This window comes from Salvelinus namaycush, chromosome 12, assembly GCF_016432855.1.
Source record: "Salvelinus namaycush isolate Seneca chromosome 12, SaNama_1.0, whole genome shotgun sequence".
NCBI classification, from domain to species: domain Eukaryota; kingdom Metazoa; phylum Chordata; class Actinopteri; order Salmoniformes; family Salmonidae; genus Salvelinus; species Salvelinus namaycush.
Window position 1 is genome coordinate 46,263,643 of NC_052318.1, and position 27,964 is coordinate 46,291,606.

Below are 27,964 nucleotides of genomic sequence, written 5' to 3' on the forward strand. Positions count from 1 at the left end.
AAAAGATGAGCGCTGGAAGGATTTGATACAGAGACCTTAACCAGATCGTGAAGGGTACAGTACAGAAGCAGCATGGAGACATGCAGCAGAGACAGATTACTCCTGACTAAACCAGAAAGACACACGCTTCCTCTCAGCTCCACTCTGATCTGACTGAAGCCATTTAAAAACTGCCTCTGTCAAGAAGAGACAAAAGAGAGAGAGAGGCAAGGTCACCTACCCAGCGCAATAGAAAGGGAGAGTGGGGGGGAAGGGGGGGGGGGTGTATCTGTGAACCCGCCACCCTCACCTCTAAATCAACAGCCTGCACCAACACATTCCTGGTCGGTAATTAAAAGCAGGCTGGGCTCCGGCCCACGTTATCAACTCATCAAGTTCACTGCTCATCTAGAATAACAGATCCACATCTGCAGTCATTACAGTGCAGGAGATAAATCAATCCTCCAGCCTTCTGCTTTAAAGGCTTCTCCTCGCCGGCCCCATTGCCTTTTAAAAGAGTGCCGCCCGATATATTTATTTCCCACAGACACCCGACAGTCTATTTACTGTAGGCAAATGGAAACTCGCACACTACCTTGTAATGGCCCCCACCAAAGAGGAGGGAGAAAAAGAGCGTGTTGTGAGGTGGTTCTGGGGAAGACGGATGGGTCTCAGTAAAAAGGCGGCGTAACAGCCTTCCTTTAAGCCGCCCATATAGACCCCTAAACACTCTTTTAAATAAAATAGGGATGGATAAAAAAACAAATTGGACTAGGCCCAGTGTTGCCTTTTGCAGGAGTTATAGAGGAGTCGGGTGTTTAATAGAAGAGTCTCTTGTTTGGGTGGGAGGTGGGGAGCGTCAGGGAGTTCAGTAGTGCAGTAGGTTCACCTTACAGAGAAAAGATAAGATCTCTCCCTGCAATCACTCCAGTAGCTGAAAGCCCTTAGTCACATTTCAGTCACCACACAGACAATAGCGGACACTGACCACAAAGACTACGCCACATAACAAACTGACGTATCTCCTCCCTTCAAGGCACTAATGCTGTCATTAGCGGAAAACACTGAGGAAAGTTTTGGTTACATTTCAGGATGTTTAAAGATGTGTGTTTAGGAGAAGGGTATCCGCCTCCTAAGTTCAATTTCAAGATGTGGTTGGTGTTGTGGTTGAAGTGCTTTGAAACAGGCTTCCGGATGGATCAAGCCATGTGTCTTCGCCGGGCCAGCCGGGCCGGCCCAGGCAGGGCACTCTTAGTGAGTAATTGGACCCAGGCTTCTCTGGGTAGATGGGAGGATAAATCCCTCAAGGATCCCACAAGAACATGAAAACTGGCAATGATGTCATCACATACCCAGAGCTACTCTTGATCTAACCCGAACCAAAAGAGGCACCCCGAGCACGTCTTTCACTCCTCCTCCCTTCCTCCATCCCTCTCTACCTCCCTCTTTCATTCTTACCTTCTGTCCTTTCGATATTCTAGCCCCTGACACTACTTTCTCCCCACCTGTGTGATTTGGGTGATCAGCAGGATCAGGAAGTGTTCACGATTCAGGTTTTCCCGGACCACTTTTGTCCACTGTCAATCAGAGCAACAAATCGGTCTTTCTATTCCATATTGGTATGTTTAGTAGACGCATACAGTGCTACGCACACACACACACACACGTGAGATGACTTACTTCCTCTCTGAAGGTCACAGGTCAACATCAAACATAACACATCACACGTGCTCTTACGGAGCAAGACGGCGAAGAGGACGCAACACCTAGCAATAATCAAGATGAAAAAAGGGACGCGGTCACCGTGGCATTTACGATTCACAATTCAGTCATCGGATCTCAATTCTGCCGCTGATTGAAAACATGTCGTGGTCCTCTCCATGGGTTCCCATGGCCAGACTGACAGTGTTTCTGTGGGATGGGGCGTGGGGGCTGCTGCTCTTCAGGTGACCCCGTCAATAGAGACGTGGAGCCCTGCAGTACAGGAGGTAGGACCCTGGGTTATTGCCTCCAGATGTCAGAGGTTCATGAGACAAATGTAAACACAGATCCACAGAGGGAGGGAGGCACAGGGCTTTTGCGTTTTGTTCAGATGATCTGTTTTTATATATATATATATATATATATAGAACTCAGAGGCGGAGCTTTGGGGCTCTGTTGCTGTCCTGAGTCTGCGTGGCTACCATTATTATTATAGCTTCCTCACACCCAGAGTCAGCTGCTTAGGGGCCACCAGCTGCTAAGCACGGAGGGGAAAAAGAGCACACGCCGCTAAACACATCATCAAATATTCATCTGTGTAATTGGGACGCTAGTTCGCATTTCTTCAACTGCATTGAGTTGCAGCAGCAGAGCACTGCACCGCACGCCTCTGTCTGTCTGCGCCCACACCAGCACGTCCAACAGCTCTGTGTCAAAGGAAATAATCTGAGCAGGAACGCAATTAATCAAAACTGCAAAAAAAAAAAAACGATTAAAGATTAAGGGTCTTAAGTATCAAGCTCGTAAAATGTCTTACAAAACTCCACTAATGAGCCCACGACTCCAAGCACACAATAGAGAGAGAGGGGGATAGGAAAACACCAGCTTTTCCCGGTACAAACTACTGTGCCGATTTTAACGTCACATTCAATTTTCTGCTCCCTGCTTCTCCCATATCCCCATCCAAAAACAACCATTTAAAACATCACTCCTAATTAGATGATTAGTGCTTGGAAGGGCAGGAGATGAGTCATTTGCATAATTCAATCATAAAAGTTAGAGATACATATTTCTATGTTCGTTTGTACAATTATCTCGGCTGTCCTGGGGCTGTGATATTAAAGTGATTAAACAATACTCCTGCACGGAGCCTAGTGTCCTCCATTAAAGCACTGCTAGAGGCAAACCCAAAATTAATTTTAGGAGACAATCAATTTTATTCTACATGACTGTAATAAATATAGCCCGGCTGCAGATGTGTCATTAAGCCCAGGAAGGAGATCTGCCCAAAGTCAAAATGACACCAGTGGGCTCAGGTTTTTTTCTGGTCTCCTACATTAGGTAGAGAAGGTGGATGTCATTTCTCCCCCAGCCAGAGACTTGACAGGCCTCCTCCATCTGTCACATTTACCCCCCGCCCCACCCCTCCAACACACACCACACACAACATACACCACACGCACATGAAAACACATCGACATACAAACACATGCACATATAAACAGACAGGCACAGACATATCTCTCACATGCATCTCAAATCAAGTCCTCACAAATGCTGACGCTCTCAGCTCTCCACCTCTCCACTGTCAGCAGGCTCAGGCCCAGGCCAATTCAACTGCACATTCACCTTCTATTTATTGTGTGGAAAAACTACAAAGAACATTTTACAATTTAAAAAATATACATTATTATGAAACTCATGTACTATATACGTAGTAGCAGAAAAAAATATTATGAGTGACAGCTCATGATTATGACACTTTACTACTTCTGAAGCACGCTCCAATAAAAGTGCACGAGGTCCATGTGTGTAGACCGTAGTAACACTTTTCCATCCTAATTGACCTCATGTGTCTTTGCTTTGCCTCTAATTCATTGGTTACGCATAGGACTAGTTATTAAAGGGCTGTGGCTTGGAACAGGGGCGCGCCAACATTCATGAGATATCGCATGGCCACAGGTTGTTTTAAAAGACCTCGGGAAGCGTTCTCTCAGACACACCACGCACACACTCAGACACGCACGCTCTCTCTCTCTCTCTCTTTCTCTCTCACTCGCGGCAAGCTAACCCCAGTCATAAAACGATCTAAGTATTTCAACCATTGCTTTTACAATGGAGTGACATAAATCTCACATGGGGAAAGGTCGGGATGTTGTAATGTTCACAGAAAAGTTTTTTTGAAAGGACATAGGGGGGGGGGAAGTCTGACTAAATTATTTTCTCAATTAACCCAATAATAATGATCATATTTCGTTAATTCTTTTAATTACCTAAAAAAAAAAGAATACCCATTCAAATGGGTGCCAGAGAGTTTAAGCATGTCTTCACAGACACAACTAATATCTTAAACGGAATAATTGAACTATTACTGTAGCTACATTAGTCAAGTAGGGGACTACCAGGAAGCCCTGCAGCCAAACCATTACACAGTGAATACTTTTTTCCTATTATCTAGACTAATGTGAGTGTCCTGCGTAACTCTGCAGCAACAGTGGGCTCAGTAGGCCCAGTACAGCCCACGTCTCCTGTGTGTGAAAGTGGAGCCACCGCAGCCTGCACCGGGCAGCTGTCTGGCTGTCGGTCAGTCGGAAATAAAACACTCACACACTCAGAGCCCGCAGTCAGGCATCAAAACACCAGCACACACACACACACACACACACACACACACACACACACACACACACACACACACACACACACACACACACACACACACACACACACACACACACACACACACACAAATACACACAGAAACCAACAACATGACCACACAAAGGCACATGCATACATGATCAGAAGAGAGACATGAACAGGGGGGCCATGCTTAAATGCCATCTAAACAGAAAAACAAAAAGCACTCATTCACTATTTCATGAGGCTGGTCTCTCCAGAGCGCAGAGCTTTGACAGCGCTTGGCGGCCACTCTTCACATCAAGCGGGGTTAATTTATTATTTAAAGTAGAAAGGCCAGTGGGAGCAGATATGTAATAAAATCAAGCTAAAAAAGAAGCCTGTGTATAATTTATGGCTGACATTAAGGAGCGGCGGTGGTGCTAGAGTGACAATCTTACTGCTGATTGAGGAGATTAGAGGAGACGGGGGTGTCTTGGGTGGCGCGCTCGACCGGGGGTACCGCTGCCCAAGGCTAGGCTACAGGCAAGGAGCTGTCCATATGGACCAGTGAGACTGGCCAACACACACTGACAACCGCACCTCCACACACACACACACACACACACACACACACACACACACACACACACACACACACACACACACACACACACACACACACACACACACACACACACACACAAACTTAGGCAGATGGCGAAAATGAACCTGGAGTACACACAAGTTATTGTCCTTCAACATGCAGTTTAGGACACTGTGGGGCCCAGGCTACAGAACCAAACAAAAAGAATGTATTGATTCACAACACAGACACCAGCAAAGGAAAAGACAGTGGTTTGGCCAACGTATGCCTACTTATACACTATTATTTCAATTAAGAATAGAGCTGACCAATCAATTCAAACCATCACATTTAACCACACAGATTACCATCATGCAGAAAATCAGATCTGTAAAAAATGATTAGGAAACCTTAAGTGGTGTTAGAATGTGCAGCTGGGACGTGTGATGTTTAAATTGCATTCGTTTGTCTTGTTATGCGATGTAAGATCTGACCTCCGGGCATCCCGGGGAATTAAAGCAATACTTTCTACATTAATTACTTAAAATAAGGAAAGAAGAAGCTCATTCCGTTTGGCATTCTAAAAACTGATAAGCTTATCATTAATTATGATTCAAGTTTAACTTTTCATTGATTTCTAACCAAAATGTATGATTAGGGATGATGGGTTGATGCCTCACTGAGCATCGAGGAGCCTATTTCATCTCGTTTAGAAGAGTAATGTTTAAAAGACCTCTGCTCTCTCCTCAGCAGCGATCTCCTGTCCCTCACAGTCATCTGCATTCGGTTCAAAAAATAGTAAATGGCTAATCCAATACACCTTAAGAGAGAGAAGAAACACTCGCCCGTAAACAGAGAGTGGAAAAACAGCGCAGATGTTCATCTCTAATGTAATTTCCATTCAATTTCCTAAGTGCATTCCCCAAGTGCAAACTAGTTTAGCGTTATGTTTAGCTTGCAAATTATATTTAATAAATAATGAACGCAATGAAAACGCGGAGATCAATTGCAGCTGAGATATCATAAAAGGAGGCCTCTAAGTGCTGCCTTTGCTGATTGGAACATTTTTCCCGTTTTCAAATTGCCCGTGTCAGTGCTAAAGGTTCTGTCGAGAAGTTCTGATGACTGTCCTGATATCTCCCGATGACTCTGTCCCCTATTCCCGTTCACAGGCTTCCTGCGTCCACGGGCCGGGTAATACAAGGATATGCACACGTTTTCTTTCCCTCCCTTTCCCCTCACTTCCACAAATAAAAGGAGGCGGGATAGGCCTGTTTGCACACATTAGTTACAACCATCTGGTGGTGGGACGGTGGATGATGTTTAAATCTGACTATAAAAACAGCGTTCCGATGAGCGCGCGCAGGCAGGTTAGCTGTAAAGCACCAAGGCCGGGGTGCAAATTCAATTCTCTTGCAGCCTATTGCTGAGGCAATTTCATTACCAGTCAGTGGCTGCAATCTTTGTGAAGTGAGCGGTAGGGCTACATAGCCAACACTATAAACTTCCACACTGCAGTGTATTATTAAACCAGTTAACGTGTCATCCAAAAAAAATAAAAAATAATGCAATTGAATAGGCTAATATTTAAATATATCTCTCTGTCTTCCACTATCTCTCTCTCGTGGGTAGATGAGAGTGCGACAGATTGATTTAGCTCAAAGTCGAATCTAATAATAGATCCAGAGGATTGTATGGGGAGGGGGGTGCTAAAAGGTTAATTACCGAATCTTGCCCAAACTGACCATCTGGAAATACTAACATCTTCCCGCCTCCCCCTCTCCCACCATCCCTCTGCCTCTCCCCATCTCTCAGTGATCGCTCTGCAAAATATCATCAATATTCCTCACCAAACATAACCCCGACAGAGAAGATCTCCAATTGAAAGTGTGTGTGTGTGTGTGTGTGTGTGTGTGTGTGTGTGTGTGTGTGTGTGTGTGTGTGTGTGTGTGTGTGTGTGTGTGTGTGTGTGTGTGTGTGTGTGTGTGTGTGTGTGTGTGTGGAGCCTAGCTCTTGTTGAGGACATATTTTACACATTGTTTTATCCTCTCTATGCGCTTCATACAACAATCATAAACTCCTTTCCTGACAACTGGATGTTTCATTGAAAAGTAGGCCTATATCAGGTATGGGTAAATCCGACGTTTTAAAATCATACATTTCACTTTTTAAAGTATGTCAAATAAAGTAGACAAATAGCCTCTTGCAAATACTGATTTTAGTTAACTTGGATGCAGTCAAAGTGAGAGACAGCCTCTGAAAACCTTGAAATGTCTTATAATTCTCTGCAAAAAAATAGAAGCCAATAGCCTGCCCTATAGGCTTCCTCCTACTGGACAGTTGTCGACCTTATCTGTAATCAATACCGCTCCCATCAAAATATGTCAGCCTTGGCTTAATTGACAAGTCTCACCCGATTGACACATGACGCGAAAATGCGTCAGAAATGGAAGCATATTTGATTTCACTGTCATGGTCAAGATGCCATATAACGATTTGTTGACAAATTGCGAAATAGAAAACAAGCCAAAAAGTACATTTGGACAAATAATTAATTAAGAGAAAATTCAATCATATGGTTGGAAAATAATACTTGTTATAAGGTATTTTTGCTGAGATTTTTCAAGTGAATAACTTCAGTGTGTGTTGTGACAGCGGGACACACAATATGAACACTTTTCTACAAATGTATTAGTCATTTGATTTATTATTAATAGCCTATATTCTTCTTCTTCTATCGTTATTAAATTCCAATCATCAGTTGTGCCTTGTCTTAACAAGCAACCCTGACGCGCATAGGAGGGTCCAGCTTCTTATCAAGATAACTTTTTGTCATGTTTATTTTCACATGTGAAAATCCTGTCTTTGTATTGAATTGTCAGCCTCCTCTTTTACGTCGTGCATAATCAACATGCCCTATTGTCGCTGTAGCCGGGGGAGCTGCGCTGGAGAGAAAAAAAGTTGCAATTATGTTCAACTAGACAATGAAGCAACAAAAAAAACCTGAGGTTCGGGAAAGAGGGCACTGGTCCCTTTTTGTTATTTTCCTCCACTGACATTGTATGCGAACACTAATGTATCTGTCATGATAACAAGCTAAGAATAACATCTAGACATCAAACCAAGCAGAGAATCTATCCGAGGTGATTCATTCAGATCTGTCCCATTGATTTATTAAACACACAAGCAACATCTGCAGCCGCAGCCAGCACGGGTGCGCGGGTTGAAGATCAATTGGAGGGGAAAGGGAGAGGAGAGATGCCTAAAAAAAACACATCTTTTTTTTGCGTGGTTTGTCCTGCTTTAACTGACACAGAAATATGTATTTATTATTCAGTGACAGAAATAAAAGACACATCCGTGCGTCACCATGCTGTAAGTCAATATTCATGCATGAATGATTATAAAGCGACCAAATGACAAGTGTAGCCAGCCTCATTAGGTGAAATCCACATATTAAACTTCTCTCATCGTCCTTACTTGTGTTTCTATTTTCTCACTGGTAGTGGGCCTAATGGAGAGAGACAAATGTCCGTTTAATTTATAGTCATTTAGCAACGGAGAAGCGGACACAAATGTGTGGCTGCTCATGGCAATGATATGTAAAGTATTCATATAAACTCACAGCCGGTTAGATTTGAGGATTTGAACTGAAGGAGCTGGATTTTTAGATACGACAACCTTTCATCTACTGCTCTTGAAAGACGCTGGAATTGCGGTTATCAAGAATAGTGAGACTTTCTTTAACAAACTATAAGAGTACAATTCGTCTCGCTGAAAGTCCCAATCAATATTCTAAATGGACAGTCATGCAGTAGGCTTAACGTTGCCATGTTTGTGTACAAATGAAGCTTTATCAGAAAAGTATGTCACAGCACACTGAAGGTGACAAAAGTAGGCTACACCAGTTTGACAACAGAATATTCTTTATGGGACAGTGAAAGGAACATATTCCCGAATGTAGACTAAACACTATGCCAACTATTCTTATTCTGAAAAATCATGTTGAGTTCTACAGAATTAGAAGAGGTGCTATAGAATTCAAAGTTATTTTCCTCTTTTCAAAATAATGTGGAAAATACATGATCTAGTGCTTGGCATAAATTATTCATCAATGAGCTGCTGCTTGGGGGGGGGGGGGGGGGGGATAAACGTGTTTGCTTTTAGGTGGATGGCTGATAGGTGTGTGTGGGGGAAGGTCGAAGTTATGAACAGCTAAACTACTTTGCTCATACTTTTCTGTCTATAAAATGGATAAGGAACAATTGTAGCCTATACTTATATAGATAGATAGATAGTTGTGTGTGTGTGTGTGTGTGTGTGTGTGTGTGTGTGTGTGTGTGTGTGTGTGTGTGTGTGTGTGTGTGTGTGTGTGTGTGTGTGTGTGTGTGTGTGCGTGTGTGTGTGTGTGTGTGTGTGTGTGTCTTTGAGAGAAAGAGAGAGTGAAGTGGTACAGAAGTTGTCACTGAACTAACTTTGCACAATACTTTGATGTTTAGTAATAATATAGCATCCTAACTATCATTTTTCTCATTCATGTATTATTTATTTATTTCAGCGCAGGGAACATTCAAATGTGTATGCTCTGCTTTCGGGGTATTGGAGTGAAACGGGTAATTGAGAAATGAAGTGACCGAAACACATGCAACTAACCTGGCATTGGTGCAGTCGTTGTAGAGCGCTTCGAAGTCCTTGCGGGTGATGAGTTTGCAGCGATTCACCCCAGGCTGAATAGCCCCAAGCCCCCGCAGAATCCGGACCTGCTCAACCGTGCACACGACGGGGCATATATCCAGCCGCTTCAGCTTGGTGTAGACGGTGTGCAGACCCCCGACCAGATGTTTCAGGAAGAGGTCGAAGACCTGCGGCAGGCAGATGAGTTCTTGACCGTCCACGTTGAACGAGGCTACCTTGACCCCGTGCACCTCAACCACTTTGCACTCGTTATTGCCGCTTGTGCCGTTTCCATTTCCTCCTCCACCGCCTCCTCCGCTGCTGATGAAAGAGTTGATCAAGCTGCTTGTCAATCTCGGGGACTCGGCCGGGCTTGTATACAGCGGATCGGAGCGGAATAAACTGCCAGCCCCCGGATTAGATGTTGGGGAAAGCACCGGCGGAGTTGCTGACACGGCCATAGTTTCTTAAGTTTCTTATTTTCCTCACTCTCTGTCTCACCCTTTACGTTTTGTTTCTACTTCTCGCTCACTCTTTTCTCTCGCTGTTTCACATGCACTCTCGCTCCCGTCGGATAGTCGGCAATGGGCAACTAACTACCTATCTCACAAGTGCGGTGGCTAGAATGAGAACCATCTGATTCACTGTTTCAATTAGCCAGCCCACTGAGAACTCGAGTGGCAGCTCCAACCACCAACGAGGAGCACACCAGCTTACGCGCGAGCATCCTATTGGTCCTTAGAGCATGATTGGCAGGTCTCCTAGTTGGAGGGTCTGGTTTCTGTTGACAGCCACCCCGTTACTCGAGAATAACTTCGTTCTGACTTTTGGGGGTCATTCTATACAATTAAGACCTGAATTCAAGTGTTTTACTCTTATTGGTACACATCATAAAACATGTTAAGTTTGATAGGCAAACGTTATTGTCACGAATTACATTGTTATTGTACTATAATAATGTCCTACATGTAGATCTATTGTAAACAATACAATATGATTATTAGGATTAATATTAGGATTAACTTTAGAGTCATCGTGATTACGATTATTGTAATACAAGTAAATGCTATTGTTATTGCAGGCTAGCCCTTCTACAGTAATATCCACACCAAGGCCAACACCACGAGGTCTGAACCTTAATGGAATATAGGAAGTAGAATGTTTGGGATGGCCTACTGGTTGAACACAGAGACATATATTTATATTTATTTTATATATTCACATGTGGCTCTGGTTGAAGACCTATTCTGGTTACTCCTAGTTACTGCAGAGTTAGTTAGTAGTTCCATTGGTGTTATTATCATTGACATTTATGGGCACACAATTCCCATGGATGCTTGCTTCCTCAATCAAGGATAGGAGGACATAGGTGTGTATGTGCGCCTGCTTATCTGTTCAACAAAAAGCAACAGAAAAAAATAACCAATGTGTGGATAATACTTGATTGCAAAAAAAGTTGAAAGGTAACAAAGCTGTGGTACAAAACTCCAAATACATAAACTCCCATGCAGAGAAATGAACAAGTTGATACATTTACATGTTTATGTTTGTTTTTTTGAATCAATTTGATACAATCTATGACATCTTTGGTCATTTATTTGCTTTCAAACAACTTGCCCACATATCAATAGCCTATTATTTACTAGCTGTCTAAACAGTCCTTTCACCTTAACTTGATCACCAGTAGTGTATTATCACAGTCCCCAATTCCAGAGCAAATTCAAGAAAGCGTACAGTATTATATCGAGCCATTATTGCATGGAACTTCCTTCCATCTCACATTGCTCAAATAAACAGCAAACCTGGTTTTAAAAAAACAGATAAAGCAACACCTCGCGGCACAATACCTCTCCCCTATTTGGCCTAGATAGTTTGTGTGTATGCATTGAAATGTCGGCTAAGCGTGCCTTTTTAAAAAATGCATGTAGTTCTGTCCTTGAGCTGTTCTTGTCTATTGATGTTCTGTATTATGTCATTCTGTATTATGGTTCATGTTTTGTGTGGACCCCAGGAAGAGTAGCTGCTGCTTTTGCAACAGCTAATGGGGATCCTAATAAAAATACCTCAATACTAAATACTAAAAATACCAAAATATACTGTCACTTTAAACCATGCGTGTGCCTTTGCCTATTGAGCCCCAGTGTGGTTTCGGTGGATACATTCTGATACAGTAACACAGGCGCCTATCCAGAGGCCAGATGCCCTCACTGCAGTCCTGCCAGGGCCAAATTAAGGACACAGATTATCCACACAACTGCCACAATGTAACCACGGGGTTACATTGTATTAGGTAAAAACATATATTCGTTTATAGTGAGTGGTATGGCCCTGGTCAAAACTATTATGCCACACATTGCATTTCACTTAGGCTACACCTCACCTCAATAATCATAACCAGGGACCATACAGACTTGTTGGTTTCATGTTAGGCTACTGAATACATTTTTTTTAGTTTGACCTCACTAATACGGAACATGTTACAAATAACTAAGGCACTGGCACACCTGGACCTATTCTCAGGCAGATGGCAGTATTTCAAATGAAAATCTTCATGTTGGTTAAAAAAAAAGTCTGAGAAATTAATACAGGAATAATACTTAACCTTTGGGCTCTTCTGTTCTAGTAGGGAAGATTAATATTGTAATGAGTGCTTAAATGCCATGCAATTTTTTTTGCAAGTACCTGGTTAAATTAAAAAGCTAGGTAGCAATCTGGAAATTAGAAACATATTTTACCTGGGTTTCAATTGCACCTTGCTCCTTCATCTTCTATTTAATCTTAATGATTGCCTGATTAGCATAGCCAGCCAGCTAGCAAAGCTACCAGCTCCAGCCTCAAACCACTCCCTGAGCAGCGGCTTAATGTCTCCCCCTCTATGCAAAGTGACAACTCATTCCTCATAGAGTAAATGTATATAATGATGCCCTCCCACCCTCTCAGCACACAGTGATGGACTGCTGTATTGGAATATTGTACAGAGTAATCTCCTCTTTTAAGGGCAGGCTCTCAAACTGGTTAAAGAGCACTTATTTCCCAGTTTTTCAGATTTTGAGTTGTTCTGACACTGAACAGCCTGGTGATATCAACTGTGAGAAAATCTATTTTTTAATATCAACTGTCGTTCTGCCAACGCGTTTAATCCTAAACATTTGACCATTTTTGGAATTTGTATCATACAAAAAATATACAGTTTAGCATTCTTGTGACAACGACAAAAAAGAGGGTTGACATTAGGATATCAATAACAATTTGTTTGAATATGTTGTGCTTAAAAAGTGGTTACCATCTTAAAATCCCACAACCTTCATGTTGCTCGTCAATGATTGATCCAAATAATTTGTCACTGACATTCTTTCTCAGAATCATTTTGCATTCAGACATATTTTGTTACGCATTCTTTGACATGACAAAAACGGCAAGAATTAATACTGCTAAATGTACTGTGACTACACGTAGAATACACTGGAATGAATGTGGACAAATCATAAATCCCTATAAAGTTCCTTCAGTGGATGACAATTGTACTTGGTTGCTGTGGGAAGAATACTGTACATCCACTCCTGTATGCTTGACATTATAGTCTATGCACCATGCAGACTGTAGACAAAGCAGTTGTGTGAAAGACAGGCGACGGAGAAAAGGAGGGAGAGAGAGAGAGAGAGAGAGAGAGAGAGAGAGAGAGAGAGAGAGAGAATGACTGCCTCATCTCAATTTTACGTCCTTCCTTAGAGTTATTGTAATGTGAAATATTGCAGTGAGGCCAGATACAGAACACTGTCTCCCTTCAGAATAATGAAATGTTTTTCGTAATGCAAGCATCACACAAATCAATAACAACAATATATTACTGGTGATTGTAATTGAATGTTTTCCTAATTTTACTGTCACTTGTGATAGATATTCATGCCCATTACAGCGTTTTAAATTCATTACACTTTCTTGTCTCTTGCTGGATTGAATGTTACAGGAGTCAAGTAATCCATTTGGGCTGTGACATGTGCCAAAAAGCTGATGGACTCTTAATTTAAATAAAATATCGCTCCTTAATTCTACTTAAAAGGACAAGCTTGTTACTTGAGTGTGGGTGCCATGCTTCATTTTTTCAAGAAGGCCCACATTGATGATATAATGACACTTCCGCTATGCTTGCTGCCAAATGAAGGGTGACTGATCCCTGAAGTAAGACCGCCAATCTATTCTCTGCCTTGGGATGTGGTTTGGTCTATAAAGCTGAATCATTGAGCCTGAATACTTGTCACAACCATTTTGACATCTTGAAAGTCATCTTGCTATATTCGTAATCACATTGTAATTACATTTATTTATATTTTTCTGTGTGTTCATTTGATGTATTAATTGTAAGTTGTTCCCCCATATTTTATTTTCCCCAAGTTGAAAAGGAAGAAGAACAAAAAGTTCAGCTTTATCAGAGCTGATAGAATTCAAGCCAAATCTTTGAATAAGCCCTTGGAATACTGGTTGCATTTTCAGTATTTACATATAACCACAGCCCTTAATCATATGATTCCACTTGGTTGTCAGTCCAGTTCTGAGAGAACTTGAAATCCAATTCTCTTTCATTGACTATACCACTATTCACAGCACCCTCAACACCTGTCAAGTTGCACTGCTCTGGTTAACTTCATGGTTCTCCATATCATATCCCTTCAAGTAGAAGGAACAGGAGGACGAATGGCCTAAGAAACCTTTATACTCCCCCCCCCCCCCCCCCCACCCCCCCCCCCCCCACCCCCCCCCCCCCCCCCCCCCCCCCCCCCCCCCCCCCCTCCAAATAATCCACTGCTAGAATGAAACAGAGCCAATCAGGGACTCTTTAAAATGCATGAGCCATGATAAAGAGTTAGCTACATCTCTAACGGTTCTCTGAAGCAACAATCAAAGGAAGCGGAACACATAGAAGTGAACAGGGAAAGGTGTGGGTACTTGGAAGATAAAGAGTTCTTGATTTTCTCAGAAAGCAAGGCAGTGCTTGCTGCATTGATGATCGTTTGTAAGACAGCCAGGAAAACCGCCTATGAACATACCCCTAAATGGCACAGGATGAAACTGTTCCAACCATTTCAAACCACACAGGTTTTTTCTTTTAATTTTACTTGGATTAAAAAAGAAGCATATCCCGTGAGAGTAAGCAAGTGACACCAAGACACCCCTGCATCACAAAACTTGAGACAAACACTCCTGTTAAAAGCTTCAACACTGCGGTTCAAATTTAATAGGGAAAAGAGGGGGAAAAAACTGCTTGTTTTCAGCCATCTGTCAGGGCTGTTTTAAGTTATATGAGATTTTTGAAAAGGAGACCGGTGATGATCAATTGATGATTCCTCTAAACCAATAAACACCTGTCTGCATAGCTTGGCCCAGCAAACAACAGGGGTAGCTGCAAACACTACCTAATGAGCAAGTCTCAATATTCTCGAGGACCCCTCTCTGCTTGGTGACATAGTAGGTTACTGCCCAAAACCTTATATGGGATGGGAACAAAAGTTAGTGAAGTTTCTACAGCACCATGCCTGGTTAGCACAAACAAATAGCTGCTGGCCAAAATGTTGAACAGCACTTGAGACAAGTATATTGTCTGGGTCTGGAACGCATGATGCATCTCATGCTTTTGTGACATAACAAGTGTCCTATCAGTGTAATTAAAAATGTCAATCATTTAAAACCCATGACTCACTTGAATGAAATAATGAACATGGAGATGACCTCTACTCGTGAAATAAACAATGTTTTGAGAAGTACCCTCAAGTCTGGTTATTTGTTAACTGCAGGGCTTTTAGAAACCACTTAAAACCACAAAAGGCAACCGATGATAATGAATCCAAATGGTCAAACTACCCACTGGGCGCGCACTGGTTGAATCAATGTTTGTTCCATGTGATTTCAATTAAATTACATTGAATTAACGTGGAATATACCTTGAATTGACGCCTATGCCGTGGGTAATGTATACTACTGTGTACTACTGCTCCTAGCTAACTGTATGCCAAATGCAGCTTATATCATCAGGTTAGTTTGACCTCTTGTCCTTTCAATGTATTAAACCAGGAAATAGACACGGTGTGCATTCATTTAAACTGCATTTAAAGGGAAATTACAACCCTCATAATAACTCTTTTAAATGCATGTTCGTTTTCGAAACAACACTCAATCCATCATTACCTTTACAACCAGCACATCACTCAACAAGCAATCAGCCCAACCCACTGAAGTTTTACAGCATACATTAACAGGATTGCAGGCTAAGCAGCAGTCAAGCACCGGACGTTTGTGAAGCTTACCTCATTCTGGCTGAGATGGAGAAAGGAAAGAAAGATAATGATGAAAATCTTTACAAATATATACTTTACCTGAGTCCAGTCCAGTTTTGTCCGTTGGCTGAAACAGTTCTTATATGCAGAATCGGGTCATAGCCATGTTCTGCCGTTGACAGTAGTGATGCCAGCTCTTGGCAAACGTGGCTAGTGGGATATACCATCTACAGTAGTCAACCAGGAGAAGTATGCCCGGTTGAGCCTAGGTTACTCTTTACTGAATTCGTCATTATATTTGGTTTGCCGTCCTGTGAAAGGCTTGTGTATGACGAGTGTATGCCTGATGAAACGGTGGAGCATGTGTTGTTGTATTGTTGTAAGTATGTGAAGAGAGGGAAAGATTGATGTGTATGGGTTAATTGAGGTTGGACGGGTTTGGGGAGGTTTGAAAGGGATTTTTGGAATGGGGGAGTGTTTGATGGAAGTTAGTATGGCTCTTTTTAATTTTCTTAGTAGTAAATAATTAGGCAGATGGATTTAGATGTTTGTGTTAGTTTTCTTTTTATCCTAATGTAATGTGAACTGTGATTGACCACATACTCCAGTACAGTAGGTGGCGGCATGCACCTTTAACATTTCTTTGAGTAAAGAAGAAGAAGAAAAAGGAGAAGGAGAAGGAGAAAGAGAAGAAGGAGAAGGAGAAGGAGGAGAAGGAGAAGGAGAAGAAGGAGGAGAAGGAGAAGGAGAAGGAGAAGAATGAGAAGGAGAAGAAGGAGAAGGAGAAGAAGGTCATGCAGCAACTACCAGTGCACAAAGATGATCATATGCATCATCATATTCTGACCATTTTAGAATGTTGCCTTTTTATTCTCATCACTATTGCAAATCCCTCAGAAGCCTGTCTCAGTTTGATCATTTTGTTTAGGAATACCTCTAGTTGGGCAAATCATAATTTATATATATATATATATATGAAAAACAAGTATAGTTCAGGTTTGCTTGTTAAAAAACAGGATAGCAGTAAAGAAGATACACAAAGGGGTTCTTATAGCTTACAAAAACTGACTTGCGACTAAAGTGTGACCATGCTTTCACAGACTTTCCTGGTTGATTTACAACTGATCAAAAGCAGTGACAAATCATTTCAGGATGAAAGAAAAAAGAGAAAACAGTTACCCACTGCCTTTAAAAAGAAACAGTGAATAGAAATACAACTTCATTCAAAAGACAATCACCTTAAGACTGCTTAGACCACAAAGGTGTCTCCAAACACATGAAACCAACTGAAAAACAAAATGACCTTATTGCAGTGTCATAGCCCTAACTTACAAAGCAATAAACATTTGGATTGTGTCGACCAGTGTCGATTGTGTCGATCAGCACTGATACAAATAGCCTACCTTATCAGAAAAATCCAACCACACCAAAAACATTTCTTCAAAACAGCATAGTCACAAAATGGTTACCCTGGCTCAGAAGTAGACTTGCACAGTAACAACACAGCACAAAACACACAGACCACCTTCAGGGACAATAGGAGGGGATGCGATTATCTGGCCCAGGTTGCCCCAGTGGGAGGAGTTTGCACCGGGTGAAAAGTGATTGCATTCGCTTTGGAACCAGGCGGCCTCCCGGGCGTGAACCAGGTGCCACGTTCGTGGCCGACCGCGAAGTCTGCTCAAAACAAAAGTGACATAGATTAAGCATGTGGAGTAATTAATAGGATTCTGTGTTTTCACATGCAAAATGTATTGCTTTTGATAAAAAATGTTCAATCTGCCTTCCCAATGAAAACTAGTTAGAGAATTTCAACATACTGCATATTTTATGGAAGAAATATGTTGTATGTTTCTGAACGATTGTTGACAACATGACCGAGCGGTATAGATTACTGTTCGATTTGAGAAGGGCGCTCCTCCCTTACCGCTTTTGCCCGTTCATGTCACGGGCTGGTCTATAGACCGCTGCACCGCAGCTCAGTTTAATCGAACTCCCTCAAACTCTAATCTGGGCAGGTGGGTCTGGGATGCTTTTATATGTTGTACATGTTCCCCACCAATTAGGGTCCCCTGGGAAACATGGACCAAAACTAAGATACCTCTTACACTATATGAATGCCTGAGATATTAGGGATTGATGGAAAGTTGTTAGGACCACTGGAGGTGTTCATCAGTGCTGATGCAGTGTATCTTGTTGTTATTTATGTTATCACCTTAATCTCCCACTGCCTACTATATTATGGAATATTGGATGTTGACGGTATGGTGTTTCTATTTTAGTTTACTTATAGTTACATCTTTACTAATATGATATTACTCATGTTTATTATTTAAGAGAAAACACATGGGATACTTTTTTATTTAATCATTGTGTGTGTATGTACACACGTACGTACATGTGACGTCACAGCTAATCTGTCACATGATACAGTGCTCACCATGGCTGCAGACAACCTACCATCCGAATTTGATGTTATCATACTCGGGACAGGTAATAAACTATTGTTGGTTTGCCAGTGTGTGTACTTTCAACCTGTTTCTTGATAACTGTGCCTCTGAAATTGGGGAGGGTGCAAGAATATTGTCTAAAGGTTTCATCCAAAACTGTGAAATGGCTGATAGCATTGGTTGCTAACGCTAGCAGCTTGTTGTTGACGTTAGCAGCTAGCTAACGAGTTATCTTGCTAATTAGGAGCACGGAATATCTAACATGTATACCTGTACCATTTGAATATAAACAGCTAGCTAGCTATAACCAATGACTTAGCAATTCGTGTCATTTTCTGAACGCGTAAAAAATATGTATTTATTTGTGTGTGTTAAGCTGTTCAACATCGATAGCTATAGTAGCTAAGGTTAGCTAACTTTGACAACGTCATCAGCTTCCTTGATGGCAACATCTGTGTGAATGTTAGCTATCAGCTATCTGAATTCTTGCTATCGTGTCCCTGTTTGATATGAAGAGCTAGCTAACTAACTTTAACTCAAACAACCAACGTTTGCACATGGTACTCAAGGTAAATACAGCCAAACAGCTAGCTAGCTAGCATTAGTAAAGGCATCTCTCTAACTTAACTGACTGCTCTCAGTTGAGAGAAGCATGCACTGTCATTGTGACTAGCCTGGGCTACTGTTGGGTAGCGAACGCTAAACCTATATTTAGCCAGTGAAATGTAGAACTGTCTGTGTCCAACCCCCACATACAGTATGTTTTCCTATCTACCTGTTTATAAATGCTAGCTAGACAATACGGGATAAGAAATGTAAGATGTCATTATCAGGTTCTTCAGAATACAAATTGCTTGAACAAATGTTCAGTCACAGATGAGTCTAATGTGATGCCATTTACACATCCTGCACCTAGCTAATTGTAATTCTACGTAATTATTTTGTAACTAAAACTTCTAATTGCTTATTTCTCAAATCCATGACACACTCATGACTTGTCCAAAATTGTAATCAGTAATGTAACTTTTTGATTAACCAAACTCAGTAACATAATCTGATTACTTTGTTACTTTTGGATTATTTTCCCTTTAAGACGTCTCTGCATGCTTCCCATCATATTATCTTTTTTCGTCTGTTAATGCGCACACAAAACATGTCTTGAGACAAGCCAAAGTTCGGTAGCTGAAGTCTATACCCCTTGGTCAACAGTATGGATTCTTCAATTAAGTGTTTGTTGTCATTCAGTGAGAGAACTCATTTTCATGCAATTTTTTTCACTTGAGAAATACTACCCCAAACGTCATAGTTATCTTAGATTAATTTGTACTATTTTGAGGAAATGTATACTGGCTACGGCATCTCAAGAGGGACATAATTGCCGCTTTTTTTCTTGTTTTTCAAGCGCATGTCGTTTAAGGGAGTATGCAAGGCACAGGCGTTCACTTCACCTAGAGGAGTTCTGTTAGGAGCAAACATAACTTGGTATGCAGATGCCTTTTAAGGACATTAAAAGAAGACAAAAATTATCGAACAAACAAATTTGTTGTGTCATCATGGTTTCTGACTTGTGGACAGACTCACTCAGGTGGAACAAACTTGCAGCTTTTTTTAATGCTGAATTGAATGTCATTGAGTAAACAGAAAGGTGTCATAGTGTATTTTTCTAAAACATCCATTCAAAAATTAAAAGTAATCCGAAAAGTAATCAACTAGTTTTTCAAAAGTATCTGTAATCCGATTACAATATTTTTGCTGGTTACGTAACTGATTAGTTACAGTTTTATTGTAATCAGATTACATGTCACTGATTACATGTAATCAATTACTCCCAAACGGTGTTAGTAATGATATGTAATAACTCCGTTCACATCACTGGGTTGATCTTAGGCTACATTTTAACTCACCAGTGGAGGCTGCTGAGGGGAGGACGGCTCATAATAGTGGCTGGAATGGAGTCAAACACATCAAATACATGTGGTTGACTTGTGGTTGACCATGTGGTTGACTTGATACCACTCCATTCCAGCCATTATTATGAGTCGTCCTCCCCTCAGCAGCCTCCACTGTAATTCACTATAGGCTAGTTGGCCTACTCTTTGATGAATCCCCAGCACTGGTTTCATTCAATGTTTTGGCAAGACAATGCAATGGTTTGTCTTCATTCAGAATGATAACCTGGGCTTACCAATAAGAATCTAGCCCCAGTAATAGCACAGGAAAGGATACAGGTGTTCTGATTCATTATGTTCAGAAATCAGTCCATGCACAGACCTGGTACAACGCATAGAACTGATGCCAGCAGGGGATCCACTGTAGGAGCTCACCAGTGCTGGGATTCACTATGCAATGGAGGAGGAAAATAAATATTAAAAATGACAGCTCAGATGCCTATTGCTATAATTCAGCACTATGATTGATGGTGTGCAAATTGAATATCTCTGGCCCACTTCTGGTTTTGCTGGTGCAAAACTTGAAGCCAGCTGGTCCCCATACTGTGGGTGACAACACTGCACTGATGACCCAGTCTATTTCTGTGCAGGCAGTGTTCTGTGTCAAGGTTGGTCAGACAAGCATTTTTTTCCCAGGTTCCCCAGCCTCTGTCTTTGTGTTGGGTCTGTGTGCAATAGGTGGCCGTGGACAAGGAACAGTTGTTTATGAATATAGTGGCCCCCTAATGACACCTGTTATCCATCTGCTGGCCCTTCACCTGTGTGAGGCAGGGTGTTCCTGTTGGTTGCACCCCGTCAGTCCCCTGTTCACACACATCTGACGCTCACCAGGGGGTGGCACAGGGGACCTCTGGTCTACGTGGAGAGTTCTCTTTTGGGCATCTGCGAGTTTGATGTGTGAAAGTCTCTTAAAGGGGGTCTAGCCATTTGTAGGCCCAATTCTCTGCTTTACAAATATTTTGTCCATTTGTTTTTGTAATTGAAATAATTTGACCTTGAAATCATTTTCATCAGCATAGCACCCCTGGGCCATTGCAGATCTTTTGTCCAGTCGTTAGATTAATATCCCTTAAATAGCCTATGTTTTACATTTTATTTGCTTAACATACGCTCTTATCCAGACTAGTGAGTGTATCCACAGTAGTGAGTGCATACGTTTTCAGACTTTTTGTTTTTGCGCTGGTCCTCCGTGGGAATCGAACCCACAAGCCTGGCGTTGCAAGCGCCATTCTCTACCAACTGAGCCACACGGGACCTTTATTTTTGAAACGTTCGACTACAGCCAAGTCAGCTGGATGGGAGGTAGCAAGTCAGCACAGGTAAAACCTACAAGGACGTTCTACTAGCTAGCCTAAGTGGAATGGTATCATGGCAAATCGATTGTGTTCCCGGGACAGCCGTGACAGAGATTCACAATTATTCCCGTTCTCATAGTGGAACTGGTCTTGTGCAGAGTCTTAATAGAGAGGCAATAAAGCAAACGGAGGCGGCATCTTGCTGAGCCGTTCCCTGCTGTTGTGTTAATGTAACTATCCATCTTGGTAGGACCTCCAGTCACTGCCATGAAGGGCCTCCATTAGCAGGACATGTGATTATGGAACAGAGCCAACAATCACCAGCTTTACTAGTTGACACATCTCTGACTTGCGCTTAGACTTCTTGCTTTGCCGTCAGGTTTAAAACAACAGCAAATTGTCTGGTAAAATAACAAACGAGTCGATTTTGACACACCACAGTCTCAGATTGTTCTGAAATCGTTTGTTGTTAGAAACAGATAAGATTAGCATTCCCGCAGCATTATTTTGTTTAAATATAATTTGATCTCTGAGAAATTAAACTAATTGAATGCACCCAAATTGGCTTAAAAAAACTAAAATTAATAGGATTCATAAAATATTAAATAATTATAGTACCTAACATCTGATTTGTACCCAACTTTTTTTCTAACAATGAGTATGACATGCGGAATCCAAAGAAAGGGTTGTCTTTTGACCATGGACCCCCTACCACAATCCCACCCCAACAACCAGTATACAGTATCAGTTCTCTATGTCTGACAAGTAGTATGGAGCTGCAGCTCAAAGTATTGTTTATCCTATCTAATGTATTCTCCGTGGATTTTGTGACGTTTTTTCCCCTGTTCATAGACATTACATCCTGATAGTGCCAGGTTCTGACCACTAGATGGTAAGAGTTTGAAGAATTCTCGATGTTAAAGGGATAGTTCACCCAAAATACAAAATAACATATTGGTTTCCAGTTTGAGTTATGACAGCAATGCATGCTTTGGTTTTGTTGGGCAATGTTTCAAATGCTAACTTTTTAGCATTTGTGTCACAAAATGGAAATGAAATTACAAAAAGACGTCACCTCATTTCACCTTTTTATTTTTGGCCTGGCAGGCTAATGTGTTTCGGCAGTTATGCCTTCACCAGAGCATCCAGCATTGGATTGCATTGCATTTGTGCCACAAATGCTAAAAAGTTAGCATTTGAAACTAGGGGTGTGACCCCCAAAAAATGCAGCGAATTCACAATTCAGATATGGTGCTGCGTACAACCGCTAGGGGTCAGTGTAGTTCAATCTACAGCAGTCCTGGCTACTTACCAGACAGCGCTCACTTTATTGCTGTTTCCCCACCCACTCAACAACGATGGTATTAATGCAGTTTTAGGTTCTCTGTTGTGTTCCTCTCCTTCATGTTTTCAGTTGTCAGTACATGGGACTTCGTGTCCCACTTCTCATCAATGTGATGGCTCGTTGCAGTGATGTACCACAGTGTGTTCATAGATGTCTACAATCTGTTGTTAACGTCACATATGGTGTTTGAGCGCTCGTGCTTTGTACTTGCAGAGCAATCATTGTACAATTTCTCCATCAGGGCTATCACGGTTTTTCCACATGGCATCTTCTGGTTCCAGATATGCCATTAGGGTATTGAAGCCGGCATCCTCTACAATTGACAATGGCTGCATATCAACTGCAATCATTTCTGTAATCAGTGCTGTGATTTTTCTCCCTCTGTCCCTTATTGCACTGCTGCCAGCAACGTGTTGGGTCTCACGGTGCCTCCCTTTCAGCATTGCACCTGTACTGCCACTGTAGCTCAGTTCCACCTAGCAAACGGGGGGGGGGGGGTTCTTAAAAAAATAATCACCTAATAGCAGGAACAGCACCATCTTGTGGTCAGAACCTGGTTATATCAGGATGATAGGATGGGACATAAACCCAACATCTTCTATGACTCATTTATCTGAACGGGGGGGGAAAAACGATAAAAAATTATTCACTGAGAATACATTGCATAGGATGAAGAAACAATACTCCCGAGCCGCAGCGCCATACTACTTGTCAGACATGGAAAACTGAAACTATATACTGGTTGTTGGGGGTGGGATTGGCGTGGTGTGTGGGGGATTCGTGGGTAGCTTCTGACCACTTCATTGGATTCCTCATGTCTTACTCATTGTTTGAAAAAAAAGTTTGGTCCAAATCAGATCTTAGGTACTATAATTATTTAATATTATATGAATCCTATACATTTAAAATGGCCAATTTGGGATGCAATCAATTAGCTTCATTTGTCAGAGATCAAATGATATTTCAGTAAAATAATGTTTCCCGGAATGCTTATCTTATTTTCAGAGCAATCTGAGATGGTGAGTGTCATGGTTGGCAGAAATTACACGGAACGTCCCAAACACAAAACACAATGGCGATTCAAGTCACTGGGTCATCATCTTCTTGTGTTGTAAGCTGGATGTTAAAACAAGATGGGCCTACCGCACAGGATAAGCAAGTCTATCAACTATGAAGACTTCACAGTTAGACTGAATAGAATGGCTGCATTTCATTTGAATCCCATTTTAACAGTGTGCGTGCGTGCATGTGTGTGCGTATACGAGTGACAAGAGAAGAGGATGTGACGGGGTAGTGTTGACTGAAGTGCCTTCCCATCCTGCTCTGTCCGCTGAAGGCTTGCTAGTTTCTTTTGCCTTCCCAAGCGCTCTCAGCCAGACTATAAATAACACGTCAAATGACTTTCAAGGTGGAGAGAGAATCCATTTTGGAATGTTCTCTGAAATGAAGAGTGATTTATGATTTCATACAATTCCTGCTGAAAGCATTTTGGCTTTGCTCGGTCATCAAAGTCCTGCCGGCCCCGATCTATTATTTATCGTGAGGCCTGTCTGTGTGGCATCAGTGCTTTATGGCAGGTAATGTTTGTCTTTAGCAAACATGATGTGGAAAAATCAATACCGGACCCGATAAATGGCATTAAAAGATGGCATCGGAGGTTATTTACAGTTTTTAAAAACATCTCAAGAATGGCCTGGTGGTTAGAGATACAACTATGTCGTTTTTTTACCGCGGTGTAGTTCATTGAGAGAGTGTATTTTATACTTAAGTGTCCACTTAAATCTTTCTTTGTGCTGTCCCAACATTGATACGAGCGGACACTGGCTACCTATACTTCATGTTCTTGCATAATCCTTGGTGATGCTTACAGCTGTGTAAATCTTTGGTAGCCTATATGCCTAATGTTGAAATGGTGAGGACACAAATGGACAGAGTAGCATATGTGGAATGAGAGCGTACAGTGCCAAGGTGAAACAGTGTAAGCCTCTGGCTTTCCGTTGTGACTGAGAGATGCTCTCTGTTAAATGACACAGGGAGAGGTTTGGAAGTGGCGGCATGTACATGAGAATAAATCACTTTCCCATTGTGTGTGCGAGATGGGACAGTGCAAGGCCAGATGAGAAAGAAGAGCGATGGAGAGACCAGGATGCCTTGGTGGCTTAATGGAGTTGTTTTCTGGGCTTTATCTGTGGCACTGCCTCTCAATCTCGCTTACCCTTAACCCCTATCTCTGTGGTGTGACTCCTCTGCCTGGCCATTTTACCTTTTGTCTTCTCCAGGAAACGGAAACCTCCGGAATGAATTAGGATCTTTCTCTTGGCTAAATGAATACCAGGTGGATTTTTCCTTGATGTGCTCTTCACGTCAGAGGATAACGCTTTCTTCCCCTCGGGGCCGGAGCCATTTGTGCCGTGGAAAAACGTAGTGCTATTCAAATGGAACTCTTCATTTTATTTGATGCCTATTGTCCATGAACCTTGTTCAACTGCCAACTCCACTAGGACTCCAAATGCCCTAAGAGTCTCATTCTAGACATTTCGTTCCCATTTGACAATAGAATAAGCAATACACTAAAAGAAATACTCATCACTTCCCGATTCAGCAGGCACCGCCAATGCAGTGAATTGCTTGCCAATAGGTTCAGGTTGGGGAAAAGAAAATCTTAAATGAAATTGAAACGATTCCATTCAGACAAAAGCCACGTGGAAATAATGGGTTGAATGGCTTCGTCTTGGGCTTGACAATGTGTCTCCTGTCTCTGTTCCTTTTTCAGGCCTGTCTGAGTCTGTTATTGCAGCGGCATGCTCCCGTGTTGGACAGAGGGTCTTGCATGTTGACAGGTGAGTCTGAGGGGGGTGAGGTGGGTGGGTAATGATATGTTGGATTGCCCTGGGGTGAGATGGGGATCTGGTTAGGCGTTCATTCTGTGTGATTATTTTAGATACAACTTCCAAATAGCCTATTTTAAAAGTACATTCTGGAGTGAATATTTTGTCAAATTTGATTCATTTTAAAGTTACTGGTGCATGATTGTGTATGAGGCATGAACCAAGACATGACTCCAATTCTTACTTGCAATGTATGCTCAATCCTACAGGAGAAACTACTATGCTGGAAACTGGGCCAGTTTCACATTCAATGGACTGCTGTCCTGGATTGAGGAGTACAAAGTGAGTGTAGCTGTGTTTGCTATTATCTTTATAAATGTAGCACATCATCACAAAGCACGACATTGACTGATTCAACCAATGTGACTAACTGGAGGTGTGAATATAAAATGGTGCGCCTGCTTTGACCTTTTTGAGAAAGGAATGTGTTAACTGTGGTCGTCCTGAGGGTTCTTCGTGAGAGGCCTGGGTAATGGCTTCACGTTGTCCTACAGGCCGTGCGCAATATTTTGTGTGCCCATTTTGGATGTCACACGTTGTCTGTAGCTGCAGCCTGTCTCCTGTGTCAGCAGGCTGGCCAGAGTGAGGAGGCTGTACAGGAGGACTGGAAGGAGAAGCTGGAGGAGGGAGAGGAGGCCCTGGCGCTCAGCTCGATGGACACGTCCATCTCCAACCTGGAAGTGTTCTGCTACGCCAGGTACCACTGAAGACAACCGGTCCCCACACACACACACACACAGGGGACAAACCTCTGCCCCACCTCTCCATTATTCTCATTTTCAACCAGTCTCCTTGATGAGGGCTTCATTTAGAATAAAGGATGACAGAAAACTCTTCCTACAGGAATTAGCTTACACGGCACTGCCAATGGCCATTTCTAGTTTTGTTTCGACACCTACAAACCTGTTTTAATGTCCTCCTAACCTGCTTTGTGTTGTTGGCAGTGAGGAGCCTGAGGAGGAGGTGAATGAGGCTGCGGCTGCGGCCTGGTCCGTCCCTCAAACACCAGACTCAGAGGGGGAGGTAGAGAGGTGTCTGCTCGAGAGCAGTTCTGTGGAGGAGGAAGAGCCAGGGGTGGCCAGTGACGAGGCGTCTCCAGCCTCTGGACCTGATGCTGGGGCAGAGCAGACCCGGCAGGAGGGAGAGGTGCCCAGCCAGGCAGAGGAGACCCAGGGGAAGGAGCAGCAGGCCAGCCCCTCTCCAGCTGAGAGCCAACCAGAGCCCAAGAAAAAGATCACCTATACCAAGATTGTTAAGGAGGGACGGAGGTTCAACATTGACCTTGTGTCTAAGGTTGGTACAGTATATTGAGGTGTTAAGACATTGAGGGGCAATGCTCCAAAATGAACACACAGTTCTGTGTAAGTGTATTTTTCCCTGCAACCTAATGTTTCATTGACTTTAAGGCTAGACCATTTTAAATGATGCAGCTAAATGCATTCTGTTGCTTATTCGTTAAATTGTGACCGTCCCCAGCTTATGTTCTCTCGTGGCTCACTGGTGGACCTCCTCATCAAGTCCAACGTCAGCCGATACGCAGAGTTTAAAAACGTCACCCGCATCCTCACCTACCGTAACGGGAAGGTGGAACAGGTAGAGAACACACACACACACACAGATGCAGCACTGTGATGTAAGATCTGTCAGATTTAAGTGACTTTCCGATTAATGTCAGATTAATGCTGTGGCACAAACAGCTTTTTAATCTCTGCTGAACAACATTTTAATATTATCTTCAATGTGTTTACGTTTGATTTACTGAGTGCTGGTTATGACCATCGGTTTTTAATTTGAGTACTTCAATCACTCTGCCCAAGATAGCTGTCCCATGTTTGACCCCACACACTCTCACTTCTCCCCACCCCCCTGCCTTTTTATTTTTACACCTCCCTCACACAACCTCACAATTACTTTCTCTCTCCCTCCCTCCCTGGCTGTCTGCAGGTGCCCTGCTCCAGGGCTGATGTTTTTGGCAGCAAGCAGCTGACAGTGGTGGAGAAAAGGATGCTGATGAAGTTCCTCACCTTTTGCCTGGACTTTGAGCAGCACCCAGAGGAGTACCAGGGTAGGACCCCCCCCCCCCTCTACCCCTGGTCCTCTACCCCTGGTGATTTTCTCCAGTCCTCTACCCCCAATGTTCTCTCCCTATCCCAGTCCTTTACCCCTGGTACTCTCTTTTCAGTGTTCTCTCTCCCTATCTCAGTCCTCT

The 27,964-nt window shown here is 42.5% G+C and overlaps 2 protein-coding genes across 5 annotated transcripts in view; one reads left to right on the forward strand and one right to left on the reverse strand.

Moving 5' to 3' along the window:
* The window catches only part of LOC120057336 (dachshund homolog 2-like), a 128,580-nt gene extending 118,415 nt beyond the window's left edge, over positions 1–10,165 (reverse strand). For both annotated transcript variants that reach the window (XM_039005915.1, XM_039005914.1), the window contains exon 1: positions 9,539–10,165. In XM_039005915.1, coding sequence (XP_038861843.1) covers positions 9,539–10,020 — 482 coding nt within the window. In that variant the 5' untranslated portion in view covers positions 10,021–10,165. The remainder of the gene's footprint in view (positions 1–9,538) is intronic.
* Positions 10,166–18,241: 8,076 nt separating this feature from the next.
* The window catches only part of chm (CHM Rab escort protein), a 36,600-nt gene continuing 26,877 nt past the window's right edge, over positions 18,242–27,964 (forward strand). For 2 of the 3 annotated variants that reach the window (XM_039005916.1, XM_039005918.1), the window contains exons 1-7: positions 18,242–18,321; positions 25,641–25,707; positions 25,965–26,037; positions 26,325–26,452; positions 26,700–27,048; positions 27,232–27,348; positions 27,700–27,820. In XM_039005916.1, the coding sequence (XP_038861844.1) occupies positions 18,270–18,321; positions 25,641–25,707; positions 25,965–26,037; positions 26,325–26,452; positions 26,700–27,048; positions 27,232–27,348; positions 27,700–27,820 (907 nt within the window). In that variant the 5' untranslated portion in view covers positions 18,242–18,269. The remainder of the gene's footprint in view (positions 18,322–25,640; positions 25,708–25,964; positions 26,038–26,324; positions 26,453–26,699; positions 27,049–27,231; positions 27,349–27,699; positions 27,821–27,964) is intronic. The other variant, XM_039005917.1, reaches the window with a different exon arrangement.